The following is a 19,213-nucleotide window of genomic DNA, read 5'->3' as shown; positions in this document are numbered from 1 at the left end:
TCTGTGTGTGTGTGTGTGTCTCCATCTTGCTTCCTCTCTGTTGCTCTGCCTTTGAAATAATTATTAAAAAGCACTCTGGGGACCCGCGCTGTGGCGTAGTGGACCAACCTTCTGCCTGTAGCGCCGGCATCCTATATGGGCTCCACTTCCAATCCAGCTCTCTGCTGTAACCTGGGCAAGCAGTGGAGGATGGCCCAAGTGCTTGCGCCCCTGTACCAATGTGACAGACCTGGAGGAAATTCCTGGCTCCTGGCTTTGGATCAACTCAGCTCTGGCCATTGCAGCCATTTGGGGAGTGAACCAGTGGATGGAAGACCTTTCTGTCTCTCCCTCTCTCTGTTTATCACTAACTCTCAAGTGAAAAAATTAAAAATGTAAAAAAAGGACTTGGATCCCTACCACTCACCTGGGAGATTTGAATTGAGTTCCAGACTCCTGGCTTTGACGTGGCTTAGCCCCTCTGGTTGTGGTATTTGGGGAGTGACCAGTGGATAGAGGATCTCTATCTACCTCTGTTTCTTTGCCTTTCAAATGAATATAAAAACGTTTTAAAGACAGGTACTTTCTTGGAATCAACAAACTACCATATTTCCCCTGAGTATTCAGTGTCTGTTTGCAAACAGTATTTGGTGCTTGTGGTGTTGGTAGGGATTGGCAGAGCAGTTATTTTTATTTATTTTTTATTTTTGACAGGCAGAGTGCACAGTGAGAGAGAGAGACAGAGAGAAAGGTCTTCTTTTGCCGTTGGTTCACCCTCCAATGGCCGCCGCGCCCAGTGCGCTGCAGCCGGCGCACTGCGCTGATCCGAAGCCAGGAGCCAGGTGCTTCTCCTGGTCTCCCATGGGGTGCAGGGCCCAAGCACTTGGGCCATCCTCCACTGCACTCCCGGGCCACAGCAGAGAGCTGGCCTGGAAGAGGGGCAACCGGGACAGAATCCAGTGCCCCGACCGGGACTAGATCCCAGTGTGCTGGTGCCGCAAGGTGGAGGATTAGCCTATTGAGCCGCAGTGGCGGAGGCAGAGCCGTTTTTATAACAGCCGCTTGGGATATCTGCATCCCATGTCAGAGTGCCTGGTTCAAGTCTCAGCTCTGATTCCAATCTTTTTTTATTATTTATTTATTTATTTATTTTTGACAGGCAGAGTGGACAGTGAGAGAGAGACAGAGAGAAAGGTCTTCCTTTTGCCATTGGTTCACCCTCCATCAGCTGCCGCAGCCAGCGCACTGCAGGCAGTGCACCACACTGATCCGAAGGCAGGAGCCAGTTGCTTATCCTGGTCTCCCATGGGGTGCAGGACCCAAGCACTTGGGCCATCCTCCACTGCCTTCCCGGGCCACAGCAGAGAGCTGGCCTGGAAGAGGGGCTACCGGGACAGAATCTGGCGCCCCAGCCGGGACTAGAACCCGGTGTGCCGGCGCCACAAGGCGGAGGATTAGCCTAGTGAGCCGCGGCGCCGGCCTTAATAGACTATTGAGGCAATGAAGAGAAATGCATCACCAGTGCACACAACAACAGAGACGAGGATCGAAATACTTGAGCCAAACGAAAGAAGCTGGTGGTGCAGGGGACGGGCGTGGGTGGGGAGAACGCCTGCTGAATGATTCTATTTCTATAAAAGTCCTAGGGAGTGCAAACTCTCCTGTAAGTGTCCAAGCAGGTTAGCCGTTATAGGGACCTGGGGAGAGGAAGGCACAGAGATGACCAAGGAGCATGGTAGGGACACTGGGGACAACGCACCTGCTCATTATCTCATCTGTGGTGACAGGTTCGGGGGCACACTCATCAAAACTCACCAGATTGTACCCTACTTAAAAAACCTGGAAGAAACCCTTTATTGTAAATCTGAGCCGCTGCCTCACTGGATTGTGGGAAATTCAATTTCATCTAACGCCGGCCCCTCCCTGCTGAGAGTTGTACCTCAATCTAGGAGGCTCACACGGTGCCCCCCCACAGACAAGCGAGACCCTGGCCCTGACCCTCGGCGAGATCCTGCTCCCAGACTGTGGCCCCAGCCCAGGACTCGGTCCTCGGAGATGTACAAGGGTCCGATTTCCCCATCCCCCTTTGCCTGGTCCCTTCACCAGACAGGCTTTGTGAAGCTGACAGATTCCCGTGGGCTTGGGTAAGGCCTCTGCTCCACTGTTACTCTCCCTGTCAGCAGCTCCGCGCACCTGCACCTCCTAGCTCCTGGTGGACACAACCCCAGTTTCCCCTTGGAGAACCTGAATGGCGTCTAATCATTCAAGCAAAGTGAACTGTGGCCTCCCCAGTCTAACCTATAAATCTTACAGCTCCTGGCTCCCTCAGAACACTCTGGAACTGTTCTCACATTGCTACGTCTTCATAAAGGCTTAAGCTGAGGGCGCTCGCTTGTTAGCCCCTCCGGCTATAGTCTGTGGATGACATTCGTCTTGAATCCGGAAGTATAAGTGTCCTTCCCAGAAGGCCAGCACTCCTGCTGGGGACCCAGGATGCCCGCCTACCCGGACTAGCTCTGTGTAAGGGTGGCCTGGCCACCCAGCCCACTGTGTCCACGCAGGCTGACTCCAGCTCCAGGCTGCCGGAGCCCCAGGGCCCGAGGACAGGGCAGCAGGGAGCAGGGAGCCGACCTTGGAGGCTATGGCTTAGCTTTTACACGGCATCTCCGATCACAGCTGCAAGCCTGGGCAGTGTGTTCGTGCTCGCTGTCCGCAGGCCCCACTCATCACAGTCTCTGTCGGAAATTTCTTGAAGTCTGTGTTGCACAAGTTTTCTCCTCCACTGCATGCAGAAGGCAGCAACTTCCAGTTCCTCCGGGTCGGGAGGCGGTTGCCTCAATCCCTGGAGGGAGGGGGAGAGAGAGGCAGGGAGAGAGAGAGAGAGAGAGAGAGAGGGAGAGAGAGAGGATTCAGTATTGCAGGCACAGCGCCCACTTTCCCACTGCTTGGCTGCAGCTCTTTCTTAGGGTCCCCCTGACTCAGGTGGTTCTAGCCCTAATTCTGGGGGGCTCATGGAACCGTGTTTGGAAAGGCCCTCTGCACGAAGCACAGTGGAGGGTTTTTTGTGTTTGCTCCGTGCTGAGACTGTAGCCAATATTTGCAGATCCTCTCTCCACTTCAAGTGCCCACTCCCTTGGGGTCTTCGTTTTCTGCAAAATATCTGTGTGTCTGGAAGCCAGGGCCCTAAGCGGATCCTGCACACTCGCTTGGCTCTCGGGTCTGGGGATTGTGGGGTGGGCGGTGGCCCTGCCTTGGTTGGCGTTGCTGGGTCAGTGGAAGGCTGTGGACTGTGGCCATGGCTCCTGCGGGGGACACAATCTGCTCCTCAGGGGCCAGACCAGGGCTTTTCCCGCAGCCACTTTTATATTCCCGCGACTAAAGGACATGGAGCTGAAAAAAGTGCACTTCTCAAAGGCCTTTTACCGGGTATGTCTGGTCTATGTACTCTTTTATTTTTTTAAAAAAGATTTATTTATTTGAAAGGCAGAGCTGCAGAGAGGCAGAAAGAAAGAGAGGTCTTCCATTCACTGGTTCACTCCCCAGATGGCAGCAATGGCCGGAGCTGTGCTGATCCGAAGCCAGGAGCCAGGAGCTTCTTCCAGGTCTCCCATGTGGGTGCAGGGACCTAAGGACTTGGGCCATCTTCCACTGCTTTCCCAGGCCACAGCAGAGAGCTGGATTGGAAGTGGAGCAGCTGGGAGTAGAACCAGTGCCCAGATGGGATGCCGGCATTGAAGGCGGCAGCTCTACCACTTTGCCACCCTCAGTATATTTTTAGCACCCACGTGCACCAGCCTGCCAGTCTAGGTGTGGAACTTCATGGAGCTCACATTCCAACAAGCCAGATAAATAAATGCAAAGAAGGAAAACGAATAACTACAAACTGTGATGAGTGCTATAAAGGAATCACATACACACAAAAATCAAAGTAGAGGAAACGGTGTGATTCAGTTTAGACAGAGTGGGATTGTTTCATCCTTTTGGAGCAGGCAGAATTTAAGTTCAGGGCTGGTGCCGTGGCTCACATGGTTAATCCTCGCCTGCGGTGGAAGGAGGTTCTATATGGGCACCAGTTCTAGTCTTGGCTGTGCCTCTTCCAGTCCAGCTCTCTGCTGTGGCCTGGGAGGGCAGTGGAGGATGGCCCAGGTGCTTGAGCCCCTGCACCTGCATGGGAGACCAGGAGGAAGCACCTGGCTCCTGGCTTCGGATCGGCGCAGTTCCGGCCGTGGTGGCCATTTAGGGGGTGAACCATTGGAAGGAAGACCTTTCTCTCTCTCTCTCTCACTAACTCTACCTGTCAAATAAATAAAATAAAATTTTAAAAAAGAATTTAAGTTCAGATCCAAAGCATATGCAGGAGCCAGGCTCACAATCCCAGCTTCCGCCAGTGCAGACCCTAGAAGACAGCAGGTGATGGTGCAAGTCACTGGGACCCTCCCACTCAAATGGGAGACCTGGATAGAGTTACTGGCTCCTGGCTCTGGCCCCAGCCTTGACTTGTGGCCGTTTGGGGAATGAACCAATGGATGGGAGCACTGTCTCTTTATCTCTCTCTGCCTCTCAGATAAATAAGTAAGAACATAAATTAAGAAGAAAAAAAAAGAAGAGGAAGCCGTTGATGAAGTGGATCACACACAGGGGGAACAGCACACAGAGAGGTCTAAGCAAGGTGTTCATTCGGACACTTGAATATTCTCCATTTCCAGCTTCTACTTCAGGTATAGGAAGCTGGACAGAGCGATGCTCACGCCCTAACAACAGCAAAGGTGCATCTTCCGCAAAGTCGTAACTGATCCTGAACTCAGAAGAGAGCTCAGGTTAGAAGGCAATGAGCTAGTCTGAAATCTAACAAAAGACAGACATGTCTACAAAGAGACGCTGGCTTTCATAGGCTATAGGAGCATGGGAGGGAGCAGGACCACCCCACAATCTGGTGAGATTTTAAGGAAAATGTTTAACAAATTGCTAATGGCCAAGTTTAAGACTGGTGTGAGTACACAGAACCTATGGGAGCCACACACAAGAAAAATCCACATAAACGCATAGGATGTTGGAAGGAACCACGCCTGTGCTCATGAGAAAGACTTGGGTCAGAGGCCGACACTATGGCATAGTGGGTTAAGCTGCAGCTTGCAACACTGGCATCCCATATGGACGCCAGTTTGAGTCCCAGCTGCTCCACTTCTGATCCAGCTCCCTGCTAATGTGCCTGGGAAAGCAGCAGAAGATGGCCCAAGTCCTTGGGCCCCTGCACTCATGTGGGAGACCTGGAAGAAGCTGCTGGATCCTGGCTTTGGCCTGGCCCAGCCCTGGTTGTTGTGGGCATTCAGAGAGTGAACGAACAGATAGAAGATTCTCCTTCTCTCTCTCTGTCTCTCCCTGTCTCTCTCTGTAACTTTGCCTTTCAAATAAATCAATAAATCTTTTATTTTTTAAGTCCTACTTTGACAAGTTTCTGGGCTCTGCCTCTCTTAGAGCCCCCTGCTGGCTGCTGAGGCAGGAGGCTTCTCATTTAAATAAATCTTGTTTTGCTCACCACCAACAAAAAACTATCTCTACTATTCCATGCATAAGCCAAATTTTCAATGGAAAGTTATGAGACATGCACAAAGAAACACAAAACAAAGCTGTCAGAAGACAAAATGTCAACAGCAAAAACCCAGATTCATTGTGAGTCACACTGTTCAAATTACACAGGGAATTGAAAAGAACTATGATAAATATATTAAGGATCTTCGTGGAAAAATGGACAGAAGTACATGACCAAATGGAGAATTTTAGCAGAGAGATTAAAAACTATTAAAATAATTAAATAGAAATACTACAAATAAGGGGGAAAAAAAAACAAGCTAACAGATACGAAGAATGTTTGGCCAGGCTCATCTACACGCAGGCTACAGCTAAAGAAATAACGAAATTGAAGGTAGATCAATAACAATTGGGCAAACTGAATTGCACAGGAAATCGGGTGATAGATGGGGAGGAGGCATGAGGATGAATTCAACAGCGACAGGGAAGGTAGAGGGGCTGGTGTTGCGGTGCCGCACGTTAACACCGCCTGGGATGCAGCATCCCATACTGGAGGGCGTCCAAGTCCCGGCTGCTCCGCCTTCCTAAGGCATCGCTGTGTCCACCTGCCACCCATGTGGGAGACCCAGACAGAGTTCCAGCCTCCTGGCTTCAGCCTGGTGCAGCCCTGGCTGTTGTGGCCATTTGGAGGAGTGAACCAGAGGATGGAAGATTCTCTCTCTCTCTCTGCCTGTCTTTTGAAGAAATAAAGTCTTTTTAAAAATAAATAGAAAGAAGGTAGAGTATCCTTGTGAAAGTGGCAAGCTTTGACGTTGCCGTGGCCCGTGGCCCTGAGCCCTGGCGCCGGGTGGGGCGTGAGTGTCCCACGCGGCCCCCCGCAGCCCGGCCCTGCACTCACCCGGAGACTGGCAGCTTCTGCGGCTCTCACGGTCTCACTCACAGCCCGGAGGAGCTGCTGTGCGGTGCCCACTAGGAGCTCTTCAGAGGACTGGCTTCTGGCCAGTGAGGCCTTCACCCTTGGGAGTTCACAGAAAGGAACGTATACCATGTTAAGAGACACCACCCCGAATAAGTGCTCTTCCACGCCAGAGGACTGTACCACAGGCTGGGATGCCGTGCTGGGGGACCATGCGGAGAGAGAACTTAACAGTTGAAAATGAAACCTTGACTTTGACATGAAGACAGCACGACTCACACAGCAGCTAGACGGACGCCTTCACGGAACCTAACTGGAGAGAGAGCGCGCGGTCCGTGCTCCACCACCACGGACGCCCAAAGGGGAGCCAGGACTTTGGGACAGAGTTCTGTGCCAGCTTAGAGGCAAAGGCCCCGCGAAAGGCCAGGCCACTCCTTCCTATCTGAATGACACACCTCAAGGGCATCTGTTTTAAACGAAGGTAACTGAATTATTTAGGCGGTTTGTTCTCTTCCTTGGAAAATGAAGAGGCTGTGAAACTTAAACTGACTTTGGCCAAATTTCAGGACTTCTAGATTCTTTAGGAGGTGAGAGCTGTAAGTATACCCGTGTTAAGCGTGCCTTGTTATCATCTGTGGTTTTTGTTTTTTGTTTTTTGTTTTTAATTTTTTGACAGGCAGAGTGGACAGTGACAGAGAGACAGAGAGAAAGGTCTTCCTTTTGCCGTTGGTTCACCCTCCAATGGCCGCCGCGGTAGGCGCGGTGCGGCCAGTGCACCACGCTGATCCGATGGCAGGAGCTAGGTGCTTCTCCTGGTCTCCCATGGGGTGCAGGGCCCAAGCACTTGGGCCATCCTCCACTGTACTCCCTGGCCACAGCAGAGAGCTGGCCTGGAAGAGGGGCAGCCGGGACAGAACCGGCACCCCGACCGGCACTAGAACCCGGTGTGTCGGCACCGCAAGGCGGAGGATTAGCCTAGTGAGCCGCGGTGCTGGCCTCGTCTGTGTTTCTGACATCTGCTTTGACACTCTGAAGCCTGCAGGGGCCAGCCAGCTCCTAGAGACAGCAAGTGATGCACCTGCAAACCGCCTTCCATGTGTGAACCAACCAGTCTGGAGCCGGCACCCCCAGCCACCTCCTTCCCCTAGCTTTGCCCTCCAGGCCACAATCCACCTGCCTGAATCGCCCAGAGCCAGATCCCAGACAACCAGAGACAAACACAACACCCAGGGCCCACTGAAATGACTCAAACCAGACAGCCCTACACCGGCTTAGCCTGCTCCCCTGATGCATCCTCTGCTTCCTGTGAAAACAAGATCAATGTCCTTGCCCACGTTTCCTGCCCTGCTTCTGCCTTTCGACCGGCCCTGGAGCTTCCCCGCGCTGTACCTGCTGGTGTAAGGACCTGTGAGTCTAAGAGCTTCTCCCCTTGTGACGTCCTTTCCCTGTCTGTTTCATTTCCAGGGTATCCTGACAACACCACCCATATGTGAAAAGCTAAAATTCATTGTACACCCTGGGGTACTGTAAGTTCTCTATTTAAAAACAAAACAAGGCCGGCGCCGTGGCTTAACAGGCTAATCCTCCGCCTTGCGGCGCCGGCACACCGGGTTCTAGTCCCGGTTGGGGCGCCGGATTCTATCCCGGTTTCCCCTCTTCCAGGCCAGCTCTCTGCTATGGCCCGGGAAGGCAGTGGAGGATGGCCCAAGTCCTTGGGCCCTGCACCCCATGGGAGGCCAGGAGAAGCACCTGGCTCCTGGCTTCGGATCAGCGAGATGCGCCGGCCGCAGTGGCCATTGGAGGGTGAACTAACGGCAAAAAGGAAGACCTTTCTCTCTGTCTCTCTCTCACTGTCCACTCTTCCTGTCAAAAAAACAAAACAAAACAAAAAACACCAGGGCCGGCGCCCTGGGTTCTAGTCCTGGTTGGGGCACCAGGTTCTAGTTCTGGCTGCTCCTCTTCCAGGCCAGCTCTCTGCTGAGGCCCGGGAGAGCAGTGGAGGATGGCCCAAGTGCTTGGGCCCTGCACCTGCGTGGGAGATCAGGAGGGGGCACCTGGCTCCTGGCTTCGGATCGGTGCAGCACTGGCTGTAGCGGTCATTTAGGGAGTGAACCAATGGAAGGAAGACCTTTCTCTCTGTCTCTCTCTCTCTCACTGTCTAACTCTGTCAAATAAATAAAAAATTTTAAAAAATCAATGCAGTTCTAAATAGAAGAATTTTGGTAGCTAATCTTGGGGCAATTATGTACCTGAAACATTATTTCCTGAAGACCCTTAGCCAGGTTTTATTCTACATTTTAAAAGAATGCATACACTTTGTTTTAGCAATCTTATTTTTATGCCTCACAAAAACTGATAATAATTTAACTATTAATCTTTTCCATAATATAAGAATAATAAAAGTTTGTTACTGGTGACTGTGCCATTGCAAGTTACTAAGAGACTCAGGTTGAAATGAAATTGTTTGACGATGACATTATGATGTTCTATATTAACCAACAGGAAAACTGTTAGAAGCAGACCACTAACGAAAACTGCTCAGTCCCAGAGTCTGGCATATTAGACATTATGTGACACGCGGCTACACCGATTCAGCAGTAGTGTATTTAAGAGGCAGGGAGACAGACAAGCAGAATACAGAACTCCCGTTTGCTGGTTCACTTCCCAGATGCCTGCACTGCTGAGCTGAGCCGGGCCTAAGTCAGAATCTGAGAACTCAGTTGAGGTCTCCCACTTGGGTGTCAGGGACCCAACTGCTTGAACTACCACCTGCTGCCTCTCAGGGTCTGCACTGGTGGGAGCTGGAGTCAGGTGTCAGAGCCAGGACTCCAAGGCAGGTATACTGATGTGGGTTGTGGGCATCTTACCCAGTGATCTAATAACCACTACAAATGCCCACTCCACATGACTGTATTTGGTTTTCAATGACAACTGCCTTTTCCATTAGATGTTGCTAGTTTAAAATAAATAGAGAGCTAATAGCCAAAACATAGACATGGTTATGCAGAAAGTTCATCATGGTAGCTTAACCCTGAAGTGTATCCCTGGCACTTGGCAAGGAGGAGGGGCTGGTGTTGAAGAGCAGTATGTTTTGACATTTGACATCTGATCATTAAAACTTCCTTATGGCGGGGCTGGTGTTACAGTATAGTGAGAAGGTCACTGCTTGTGACACCGACATCCTATGTAGGCATTGGTTCCTGTCCTGGCTGCTCCACTTCTGATCCAGCTCCCTGCTGGTAGCCTGGGAAAAGCAGTGGAAGATGGCCCGGATGCGTGGGCCTCTGGCACCCATGCAGGAGACCCAGATGAAGCTCCTGGCTCCTGGTGTTGGCCTGGCCCAGTGCTGGTAATTGAGGCCATCTGGGGAGTGGACCACTAGATTGAAGATCTCTCTCTCTCTCTCTCTCTCTCTCTCTCTTACTCTCTCTCTCTCTTCCTGTCTCTCTGTAACTCTGACTTCCAAATGGACAAATACATATTTTTAAAAATTCTTCATGGGTACTTTCCAGTCACACCTGCTTAGCAACTAGTTTTCCATGTTAAATCTTATTTTTTCTTGTGTTCTTACACAGTTGCAGTAAAATGAGAAAAGGTCCGAGCTTAAATGTGTAGCTTTTATCCTATGTCAAAGCTGTCACTATTCTCAGCCTCTGTTTATCATTCCCCAAATAAGAGCTTAGCAGTTTTCACCAGAGCTGTTTCCTACCTGGAGATGATACGGAGCTGGTTGCTCATCGTTTGAATCTGCTCCACCTTGCACACCAGCTCCTGGGAGCATCTTGGATCCACGCAGTTCTTAGCGAGGAAGCAGATAAGCCTGGCAAAGTCTTGTCCGGAGGTCACGATTTTCCTAGCCGAGGTAATGAGCTGATCTTTGGTCTGTACCAAAGACACGTGACAGTTAGGAGTAGCTGAACAGTGCCCTGACGTGTCCCCCTGAGCCCCGCCCCGGGAAGCTGGTAAAAAAACTATAAAGCAGGCCAAATGTGCCGAACACCACTCACTTCAGCCCCCAAGGCGAATGTGATCTCTGAGCCTCTCCTCCAAGGCTCCTTCCTGGTGAGAGAGAGAGACTCACGCTTCTGAAGTGGGCGGAGTCAAGGGCCATGGCCCCGCCCTCTGTGTGGGGCCGCTCCAGGGAAGGCAGCCCTGGCTCCTGGTGCTACCTAGCCCACTCTGCACAGGAACCAGGCTGGCTCAAGGTGCAGAGTTGGGCTCCAGCAGGCCCAGGGCAGATAGGAACCCCCCGAGAAGGGCCAGGTGTGGGGATGGTCCATGTTGAAGGGGTCTTCCCTGTAGCAAAGGTCACCCGGGAGCTTCCACACTGGGATTCCATCATTACTGGACCTGCGACAGAGGCCACCTACAAGACAGCTGATAAATCCTGACCCTGCTGAGCCTCATTTTTCTTTTTTCTTTAAGCACCAGCACCAGAAACCTGTATTCAAAGGCAATCTTAAACATACTGGCGAGGGATTGGTATTCATGGCACAAGTGGGTTAAGCCTGTAACGCAGGCATCCCTTATGGGTGCTGGTTCAAGTCCTGGCTGCTCCACTTCCAATCCAGCTCTCTGCTATGGCCTGGGAAAGCAGTAGAAGATGGCCTAAGTCCTTGGGCCCCTGCACCCATGGGGGAGACACAGAAGAAGCTCCAGTTTCCGCCTGCCAAAGCCCTGATTGTTATGGCCACTTGGGGGGTGAACCAGCAGATAGAAGATTCTCTCTCTCTTTCTCTCTTTCTCTCTCACCCCAACCCTGCCCCACTCTAAACCTTTCTTTAAAAAATGGTGCATGTTGACAGAACCAACACAAACAAAAGCTGTGCTTCCCTGGCTGACAGGGAGCCCAAAGCCAGCCTTCCCGGCCAATCTGGGAGGAGCAGGCCATGGGAGGAGGAGAGCCAGGCCAAAAGAGGACACCCCGGAAATGCCATATGTCCTGCTGCAGGGTCACCGTGCAGAGACAGGATGGACCTGCCCTCGCCAGATCTGGTTGGACTGTCAGGCCTGATGCTGCCATGTGAACCAAACAGGTGTGAGAAGGTTTGCCACTCACATAATGAGGCTTTTTGGGGAGAGCAGAGCCGCTCCCAACTAGTAGTGAATTACTCAGTGAAGCCAATAACTATTCCCAGAAACCGGAGGGAGGCGGCCCTCTTCCTCCCCAGCTGTTCAAGTCCCAGACGGCTACGCTTCAGGGGGCTGCAGTCCTTGTTACCTCCATTTCCGGGAGCTTAAAAATAGGAAAATGGTGGGGCCCATGCTGTGGTGCAGCAGGGTAAGCCCCTGGCCTGCAGCACCGGCATCCCATATGGGCGCCAGTTTGAGTCCTGGCTGCTCCACTTCTGATCCAGCTTCTTGCTAATGTGCCTGGGAAAGCAGCGGAAGATGGCCCAAGTCCTTGGGCCCCTGCATCCATGTGGGAGACCTGGAAGAAGCTCCTGGCTCCTGCTTCAGCCTGGCCCAGCCCTGGTCATTTGTGGCCATTCGGAGAGTGAACCAGCAGATGGAAGATTTCTCTCTCTCTCTCTCTCTGAACTCTGCCTTTCAAATAAATAAATAAATCTTTAAACATTTTTTTAAAAAGGTAAATGGCTCCCCTCGCTTCATTCTCCTGGGATTCTCCCTGATTTTACTAAGTTCAGCTTTCAGGAAATCATCTTCCCCAGTGGCAATAGGACAACGTCTTAGCAGCCAGGACCCATAGAGGGGAAGGAAGAGGTCATGCAGACTTTAGGAAACAGCAGCCAGAGAATGAAGGCAGCACACAGAAGTGCTGAGTGCCACCTGGCCCTGCCGCTGGCCCTTCCTCCCTCAGCCCAGCTCCCGGAGGACAGCAGGGGACCCCACCCCCCACATGATGTCCAGGCCTCTCCCCACCAGTCTCTTGGAGCCCAGTACCAGGAGGCGTCTCCCCTTCAAACTCTGCGCCATCAGCAACACCTCCTTGGCCATCTGCTGAGTGATCCGTGTGAGTCGGTTGTCACCATCTGCGCCACCATCCCCTGGCAGAGGCTGGGCCAGCTCAGCAGGTGGCCGATCGGGGTGGCCGCTCTGCCGCGAGAAGAGACAGATTAGACATCATCAAACTCCCGCTCTCGGGCCTCTCACACGCAGCGGGGATGCTGCTGCCTTTTTCATGTTTTTAAAAGAAAGGGGGAACCCAGAGGGTGTCCTGATTCTGCCCTCCCCAGCAGCTCCTGGCACTCTTATCCAAACACGTGGGGAAAGAGCAAGAGGACAGGCACAGGAGGGGTCCCTATAGTCTGTGCTCCATTCACCCAGAATCTGCATGAACTAAACCTGGCACGCTCTCGAAAGAGTTACAGGCCAGCGCCGTGCCTTAACAGGCTAATCCTCTGCCTTGCAGCGCCAGCACAACAGGTTCTAGACCCGGTTGGGGCGCCGGATTCTGTCCCGGTTGCCCCTCTTCCAGGCCAGCTCTCTGCTATGGCCCGGGAAAGCAGTGGAGGAAGGCCCGAGTCCTTGGGCCCTGCACCCGCATGGGAGACCAGGAGAAGCACCTGGCTCCTGGCTTCGGATCAGCGAGATGTGCCAGCCGCAGCGGCCATTGGAGGGTGAGCCAACGGCAAAAAGGAAGACCTTTCTCTCTGTCTCTCTCTATCCACTCTGCCTGTCAAAAAAAAAAAAAAAAAAGAAAGAAAGAAAGAAAAAAAAGAAAGAGTTACAATACCACACTGGCGCAGTGGGTTAAAGGCCCGGCCTGCAGCACAGCCATCCCATATGGGCGCCGGTTCTAGTCCCGGCTGCTCCACTTCTGATCCAGCTCTCTGCTGTGGCCTGGGAAAGCAGTGGAAGATGGCCCAAGTCCTTGTACCCCTGCACCTACGAGGGAGACCTGGAAGAAGCTCCTGGCTCCTGATTGGCACAGCTCTGGCCATTGTGGCCATCTGGGGAGTGAACCAGAGGTTGGAAGACCTCTCTCTCTGTCTCTACCTCTATCTGTAACTCTGTCCTTCAAATAAATAAAATAAATCTTTTTAAAAAATAAAGAAAATATCACATCGTCTTTTTCTCTGGGAATTTCCATCTTAGAAGAGAGAAGAGAGACTCTGCGACCCCCCAAAGAAATCCAGGAACCCTCGTATGTTCCCGCTTTCGGGACCCAAACACTTCCTCATGTGTCTACTGGAAAGGGCTTTGCAAACTTGCTGTGAATAAGTTACTTTTTCCTGTTAACTGGGTGGCCGCTCCTTTCTAGTGAGAAAGAGAATGGGAGCAGCTCTGACCTTGAGACGTGAACCACTACTCACGGCCAGGCCTTGCTCTTCTCCTGTGGGACCTTTAGCAGAGCCTCCCAAAGCCTTGCCAGATCCTGGAATCAAGACAGATGTTCTGTGCTTGAAGGCAAATCCAGGAACAGAGGGTCAAGACATCCTGGATGGTCTCTCTGCCTCACTGTCTGGACCCTGAGCTCTACAACACAGGATAGAGGCTGGAAGAACACATGGGAGGGATTCTGGGCCTACCCTACCCCTCTTCTCCCCAGGCTCCCCAGTGTGGCACACATATGCCTCAGATGGCAAAAATACCACTGCTGCAAGGTGTGAGGTCATGAACATACTAGAAAATTCTATCTAAATCCGATAACGTTTATGATTGTATTTGGCCCAAGGATATATGTGGAGCAAATATTTCATCAAAGGATGAATGGGGATCAAAGGACACCTGTATCAGCCCTTGTGGAGAGACTTGGCACAGAGCCCGTGGCCTGGCAACTGTTGCTTGGGTAGGCAGCTACGTCCTTCGCTAGTGGGCTGTGGCTGACAGTGTGGGACAGGGAGACTGATCATCCCAGAAGAGGCAGGGTGAATCCTATACTTGAGCTGTAGCTAGAGAGCTCAGATGGGTGTGCAAGTGAGCAGCTGTCATGTGACAGATGGGACTACAGATGGGCGGAGTCTGGGGCCAGGAGGCTTCAGGAGGGCAGGCAGGATCTAGGTGACCCAATCTGATGTGTGGGGCTCCACTCCAGGACACTGGGCCCCAAGCCTGGCCTGCAGCAAGCAGAGGTGACAGTGGCCAAGTGTGCAGGAGAGCCCTGACCTCTCGTGTTCGACTCAGAAAACTTGTCCAGATGCTGAGAAGAGCAACCAGCCAGGCGGGCAGCTGGAGGGAGCGAAGTGATCCACTGTGGAGGCTTCGCGGCAGGCTGCCTCCACTTCCGCAGCAGGACCAAACTCACTGCCTCAGAGCACTGGGAGACCCTTTTGGGTCCCTTCTCATGGGCAATGACACATTAACGAGGAAAATGTAGTGAAGAGATTAGCGGGTAGAGAAGTACCCGGTTTGGTCAGGTTCATCTTTGGCCCAAACCTGGGGGCAGATTGGGAGGGTCTGTACAGCCGAGTGTAAGGTCATATACGGGGACAGATCAGGTTGGACTGGGCCAAGCGTAGCTTCTTGGAACCTTCTCAGGCCCTGCCAATCTATTCTATGTCCCACTGACTTTGGTCAATGTAAGTTAGCTGAAGGTTTGGGACCCATGTGTCTGTTCTTCACTGTGGTAGGAAACAAACACAGGTGGAAGGTGTGCAATGGACCAAGCACCTTTCTCTAAGTCCCTTCTGCCTGTGCTGATTCAAGGAGCATTCCTGCCTCTTGGAAACAAAAGGACCTTCATTGGCACGGGGATGTAACATCTGCAGAAGCCAAGGTGGCAGCCTGAAGCAGCCTGTCCCACAAGAGGAGTGCTGTCTGTCACAGCACGGGGACCCCTGCCAGTTGGGGGTGATCAGGAAAACTTCCTGGAAGACAGTAAGCATTCTGGCCACTGTCATAGGATACTGCCTATAGGCCCACAAGTGCAAGTATTCTGGATGCCTTCATTAACCCCCCACCAGGAGATTGCCAATGTTCCCATGTCCTAGACTAGAATATTGAAGTCCAGCATGGTCACAGAGCTCTGAGATCTTGGCTAGGAAACAGTGGAGGCAGCACAGCCCAGGCAAACGGATCCCTGAGCTGGGGATCTTTCAGGCTGCATGGGCTGTCTGCTCAGTGTGAATTACCCATCTGGGCACCAAGACAGCTTTTTCTAGAACTTGGCAAGGCCTTTGATTACTAGAAAGAGGGTGGAGATGGGGTGAAGGAGAGCTGCTGAGTATCCCACCCACCATGTCCAGGTCTGCGGTGGTTGGCTCAGCAGTGCTCCTGGTGCAGGTCCCCACGGTGCTCCCGGGGCTGCCAGTCAGTGAGGCACCCTGAGAATCCACACTGCCCACCGCGTTGGTTCCTGCTGCAGCCTCCTTGCAGGGGAGCTGGGACTGGACAGAGTCTTGCTCTGGGACCCTTGGTGGCTCCTCCGCAGGTTTCAAGCACTGGGCCAGGAGTCTCCAGGCCTCGGAGTGACCGCCCTTCCAGGCCTGGAGCTGGGCCATGACATAGTGGGCCTTGGCTGCCCACTCCCACCGAAGCCAGTCCAGGACGTGCATCCCCCACTCCTCGGGCTGTTCTCGGAGCAGAGGGACCCTCTGGGCCACCTCCTTGGTGAGGACAAGAATGCTTTCCAGAGCCCCCATAAGGTCTTCTTGACAGGGCCCAGACTCTCGGCTACTTGCCACGATTTCCTGCACAGCTTGGATTCTGGACGCCATTGTTTCCAGGGAGCTTTCTGGGGTGCTCTGGGGATCCTTGCAGCCAGAGCGTCTCGAGCAGAAAACATCTTGCAGGGCACATTCGTAGTCTGCATTGATGCTCCTGAAGTGGCCAGTCAGGGACTTGGCTCGCAGGGCGAACTCCAAGCAGAGGAGTTGAAAGCGTGTGGACAGGCTGGGGGATAGCTTAGGGCAGGAGACCAAGATCTGTGCCACATCCAACAGAGCGTCTGTGAGCACGTGGACCTCCCTGCATAGAAAGGAGACCTCACCCTTGACCTGCTCACTCCCACTCAGTGGGCCAGACAGCCTGGCAGCCTCTCGCAGCCTCCGAGAAGCGTCTGCTGCCTGCTCCAACCCTTCCTTCAACCCCTGCTGGCGTTCCACTGCCTGCCGTAGGGGAAGCAGGAACAGGCCTTGTCTCTCGCTGAACCTCTCCATGTACTGAATGAGGTCTTGAACAGCCACTGACCACAGAAAACACCCATCTTCAATGTCCTTTTCCCATGACTTGGGGGCTTGAAGACCATCCCAGGCCAGAACGGTGTCCATCAATTGTTTAGCACGGGTCTCTGCCTCCTTCAATCGGCCTTGCATTTGTACAAGTACTTCCGGGTGTCCGGCTGAGTTCGGGTCCTGCTTAGTCAAGTCCATGGGCCCACTTTGAGCTGCTAGCTGAACCATTGAGGCTAAATTCTGCTGAAGCTCCATGAACACTGCCATGTTCCCTGGTAGATCAGCTGTTCGGTTGTGGCAAAACAGCTGTTGACACAGATGGTACCAGTCCCCAGCCACAGCTACCAAACTCTGCCTGGTCTCCCTGGTTCTCCCAGAGAGCTGGAGAGTCCCTTTCAGAAGCCCATCAGCTCTAGTGGCTACCTCCCTCGGTAGCTCACAGGCAGAAGGTCTCAGTGCTGAGATCTCGGGGACACCTGCCATCTGCTCTGACCCCAGGGGTCCCTCCCCAGCCAGGGCCTCTGGATCTGCACCCACAGCTGCACCCTGCCCCAGCAGGCCGACGCCAGCAGAGGGCACTGTCTGGTGGTCCTGGCTCTCTACAGCGAGGGTGAGTTTGTTAACGGCAGGGGGTGCAGAGACCCTCCTCTGTGGGTGTATGTCAGGAATCCAGGGGCAGGAAGGATGGTCCCTTGGGAAACAGGAGGTGCCCAGGTCACCTTCCTCTAACCCAGGCACCCTCTGGCATTTCAGTTCAGGGGCATTAGTAGCCCAGAGGCTGGGAAGAATGAAACCAGGATGGCCCTTGGCAATTCGTAACCTCTGGACTTGGTCCCGAAGAGGGCTGAGGATATCCGGGTGGTTGGTTCCATCCAACCCCTCCAGCACGCTCTGCGCTGAACAGATGAGTTGTTTTGCCATGGCTAAAACCACGTCTGTGTCCTGGGAGCTGTGCCCATCTGAGCAGCGCTCAGCAACCTCACCGAGGACCAAGCAAGACTGTGCCAGCTGCTGGATCAAGACTCTGAGGCCATTCCGGAAAATGGGGTCTCTTTCTTGGCCCACATACCTGCTCATGACTTGCACGATGTGTGTGGCTCGACCCTGTAAATACACCACAGGTCTACAAAACTCTCTGGGATCTCCATTCTTCAAAGCCCACGTGAGGAAGGGCAAGTGCCTGGCCATTTCCTGAATGGACACGCTCAGGAACTCGGGAATATTGAGAACAGCATCGAAACATGCTAACAGGCATTGGGACGCACCGGCCCAGGCCGGAAGCAAGGCCTGCAGGGTGGCAGGGTCCTGGTCCAGACCAGATCCTTGGGGGCTCGGGGAGAAAAGCTGTTGCACTCTGACCACGAGCGCCCACAGGCCCACTGTGGCAGCCTCCAGGTCTTTGCAGGTCTGCGGCCGCGGGCAGCAAACCAAGACCAGGTGAGCCACCCTGAGCATCTGCTTGGCTTGGTCCAGAAAAGCCTCAAGGAAAGGCCGGAGGCTCTCGGGCAAGGTTTCGGCACCGTGCGGCCAGCCTACTTTGGGGGTCGCCAGCGCGGCCTGCACCAGTCTCTGAAGAGGGCTTTGCGTATCCGTGAACGCGTCCAGGATCTGGCGCAGTAGCGCAGTGCGGACTCCCTGGGAGAGGGCCTCGGCCGCGGCCCGCAGCGCCGCGCGCTCCTCGGTCGGCTCCAGGTTCCCGCGGCCGGACCCCCAGGCGCTCAGGGTCCCACGCAGCTCCAGCAGCCGGCCGCAGCGGGCCACTAAGCGCAGCCTCTCCGGCGGGGCGCAGCCGGCGGCCAGGCGCATGCAGTGCCCCAGCACGGCCGCCAGCGGTGCATCCAGGAGCCCGCTCAGGCTTCCGGCCCTGGGCTCCGCCAGCAGCTCGCGCAGCTGACGCAGGCGCCGGGGCAGCGCGCCGCTCCGCGTGCGGACCCGGGCCGCGGCGCCGGGCTCGAGCAGCGCCAGGAGCTCGCCCAGGGCCTCCCGGGTCAGAACGAGAGCGTGGCGCCGGGAGGCTGCCAGCTGCGGGTCGCGCGGGTGCCGCAGGTGGCCTCGGGCGGCCGCGACGAGGGCGGGAACGCACGCCCGGAGTAGGTGGCCGGGCCCGCGCGCCGTCAGCGTCCCTAGGCGCAGCAGCGCCGCCGCCAGGTCTGCGAAGGGGCCGCTCAGCGAGGCCGCGTCGTCCTCCACCTCCAGCGCGTCCAAGCAGGTGAGGCACCGGCCAACCGCCAGCGCCGTCCTCCTGGCCCTCGCCGCGTCTTCCAGGAGCAGCACCTGTGCAGACAGCCGGGGGAGAGAGGCCTGGAGATGCATGCACGTTTTGGAGCAAGGGCGAGAGCAATGGCCCCTACCTAACTCCCAAGACAGGCCAAAGGGAGGGAGGAGGCCACCTGGGAGCGGCATCGCAAGCCAACAGCTGGTTTACCCGAACATGGAAAGCCGCCTGCTCGTAGCTACTTTTATTTTTTTATTTATTTATTTATTTATTTTTTATTTTTTTGACAGGCAGAGTGGACAGTGAGAGAGAGAGAGACAGAGAGAAAGGTCTTCCTTTGCCGTTGGTTCACCCTCTAATGGCCGCCGCGGTAGCGCGCTGCGGCCAGCGCACCGCGCTGTTCCAATGGCAGGAGCCAGGTGCTTCTCCTGGTCTCCCATGGGGTGCAGAGCCCAAGCAGTTGGGCCATCCTCCACTGCACTCCCTAGCCACAGCAGA

General features: G+C 54.1%; 1 protein-coding gene across 1 annotated transcript in view; it reads right to left on the bottom strand.

The window, feature by feature from the left end:
• Positions 1-2,632: 2,632 nt before the first annotated feature.
• The window catches only part of LOC133772415 (uncharacterized), a 28,504-nt gene continuing 11,923 nt past the window's right edge, over positions 2,633-19,213 (bottom strand). Inside the window, exons 3-9 of the mRNA XM_062208875.1 lie at positions 15,565-18,774; positions 14,495-14,666; positions 13,678-13,763; positions 12,329-12,481; positions 10,134-10,306; positions 6,407-6,524; positions 2,633-2,821 (exon numbers count right to left, since the gene is read on the bottom strand). Coding sequence (XP_062064859.1) covers positions 2,633-2,821; positions 6,407-6,524; positions 10,134-10,306; positions 12,329-12,481; positions 13,678-13,763; positions 14,495-14,666; positions 15,565-18,774 — 4,101 coding nt within the window. The remainder of the gene's footprint in view (positions 2,822-6,406; positions 6,525-10,133; positions 10,307-12,328; positions 12,482-13,677; positions 13,764-14,494; positions 14,667-15,564; positions 18,775-19,213) is intronic.

Source organism: Lepus europaeus, chromosome 13, assembly GCF_033115175.1.
Source record: "Lepus europaeus isolate LE1 chromosome 13, mLepTim1.pri, whole genome shotgun sequence".
Lineage (NCBI taxonomy): Eukaryota > Metazoa > Chordata > Mammalia > Lagomorpha > Leporidae > Lepus > Lepus europaeus.
This window is presented reverse-complemented; position numbering and strand designations above follow the sequence as displayed.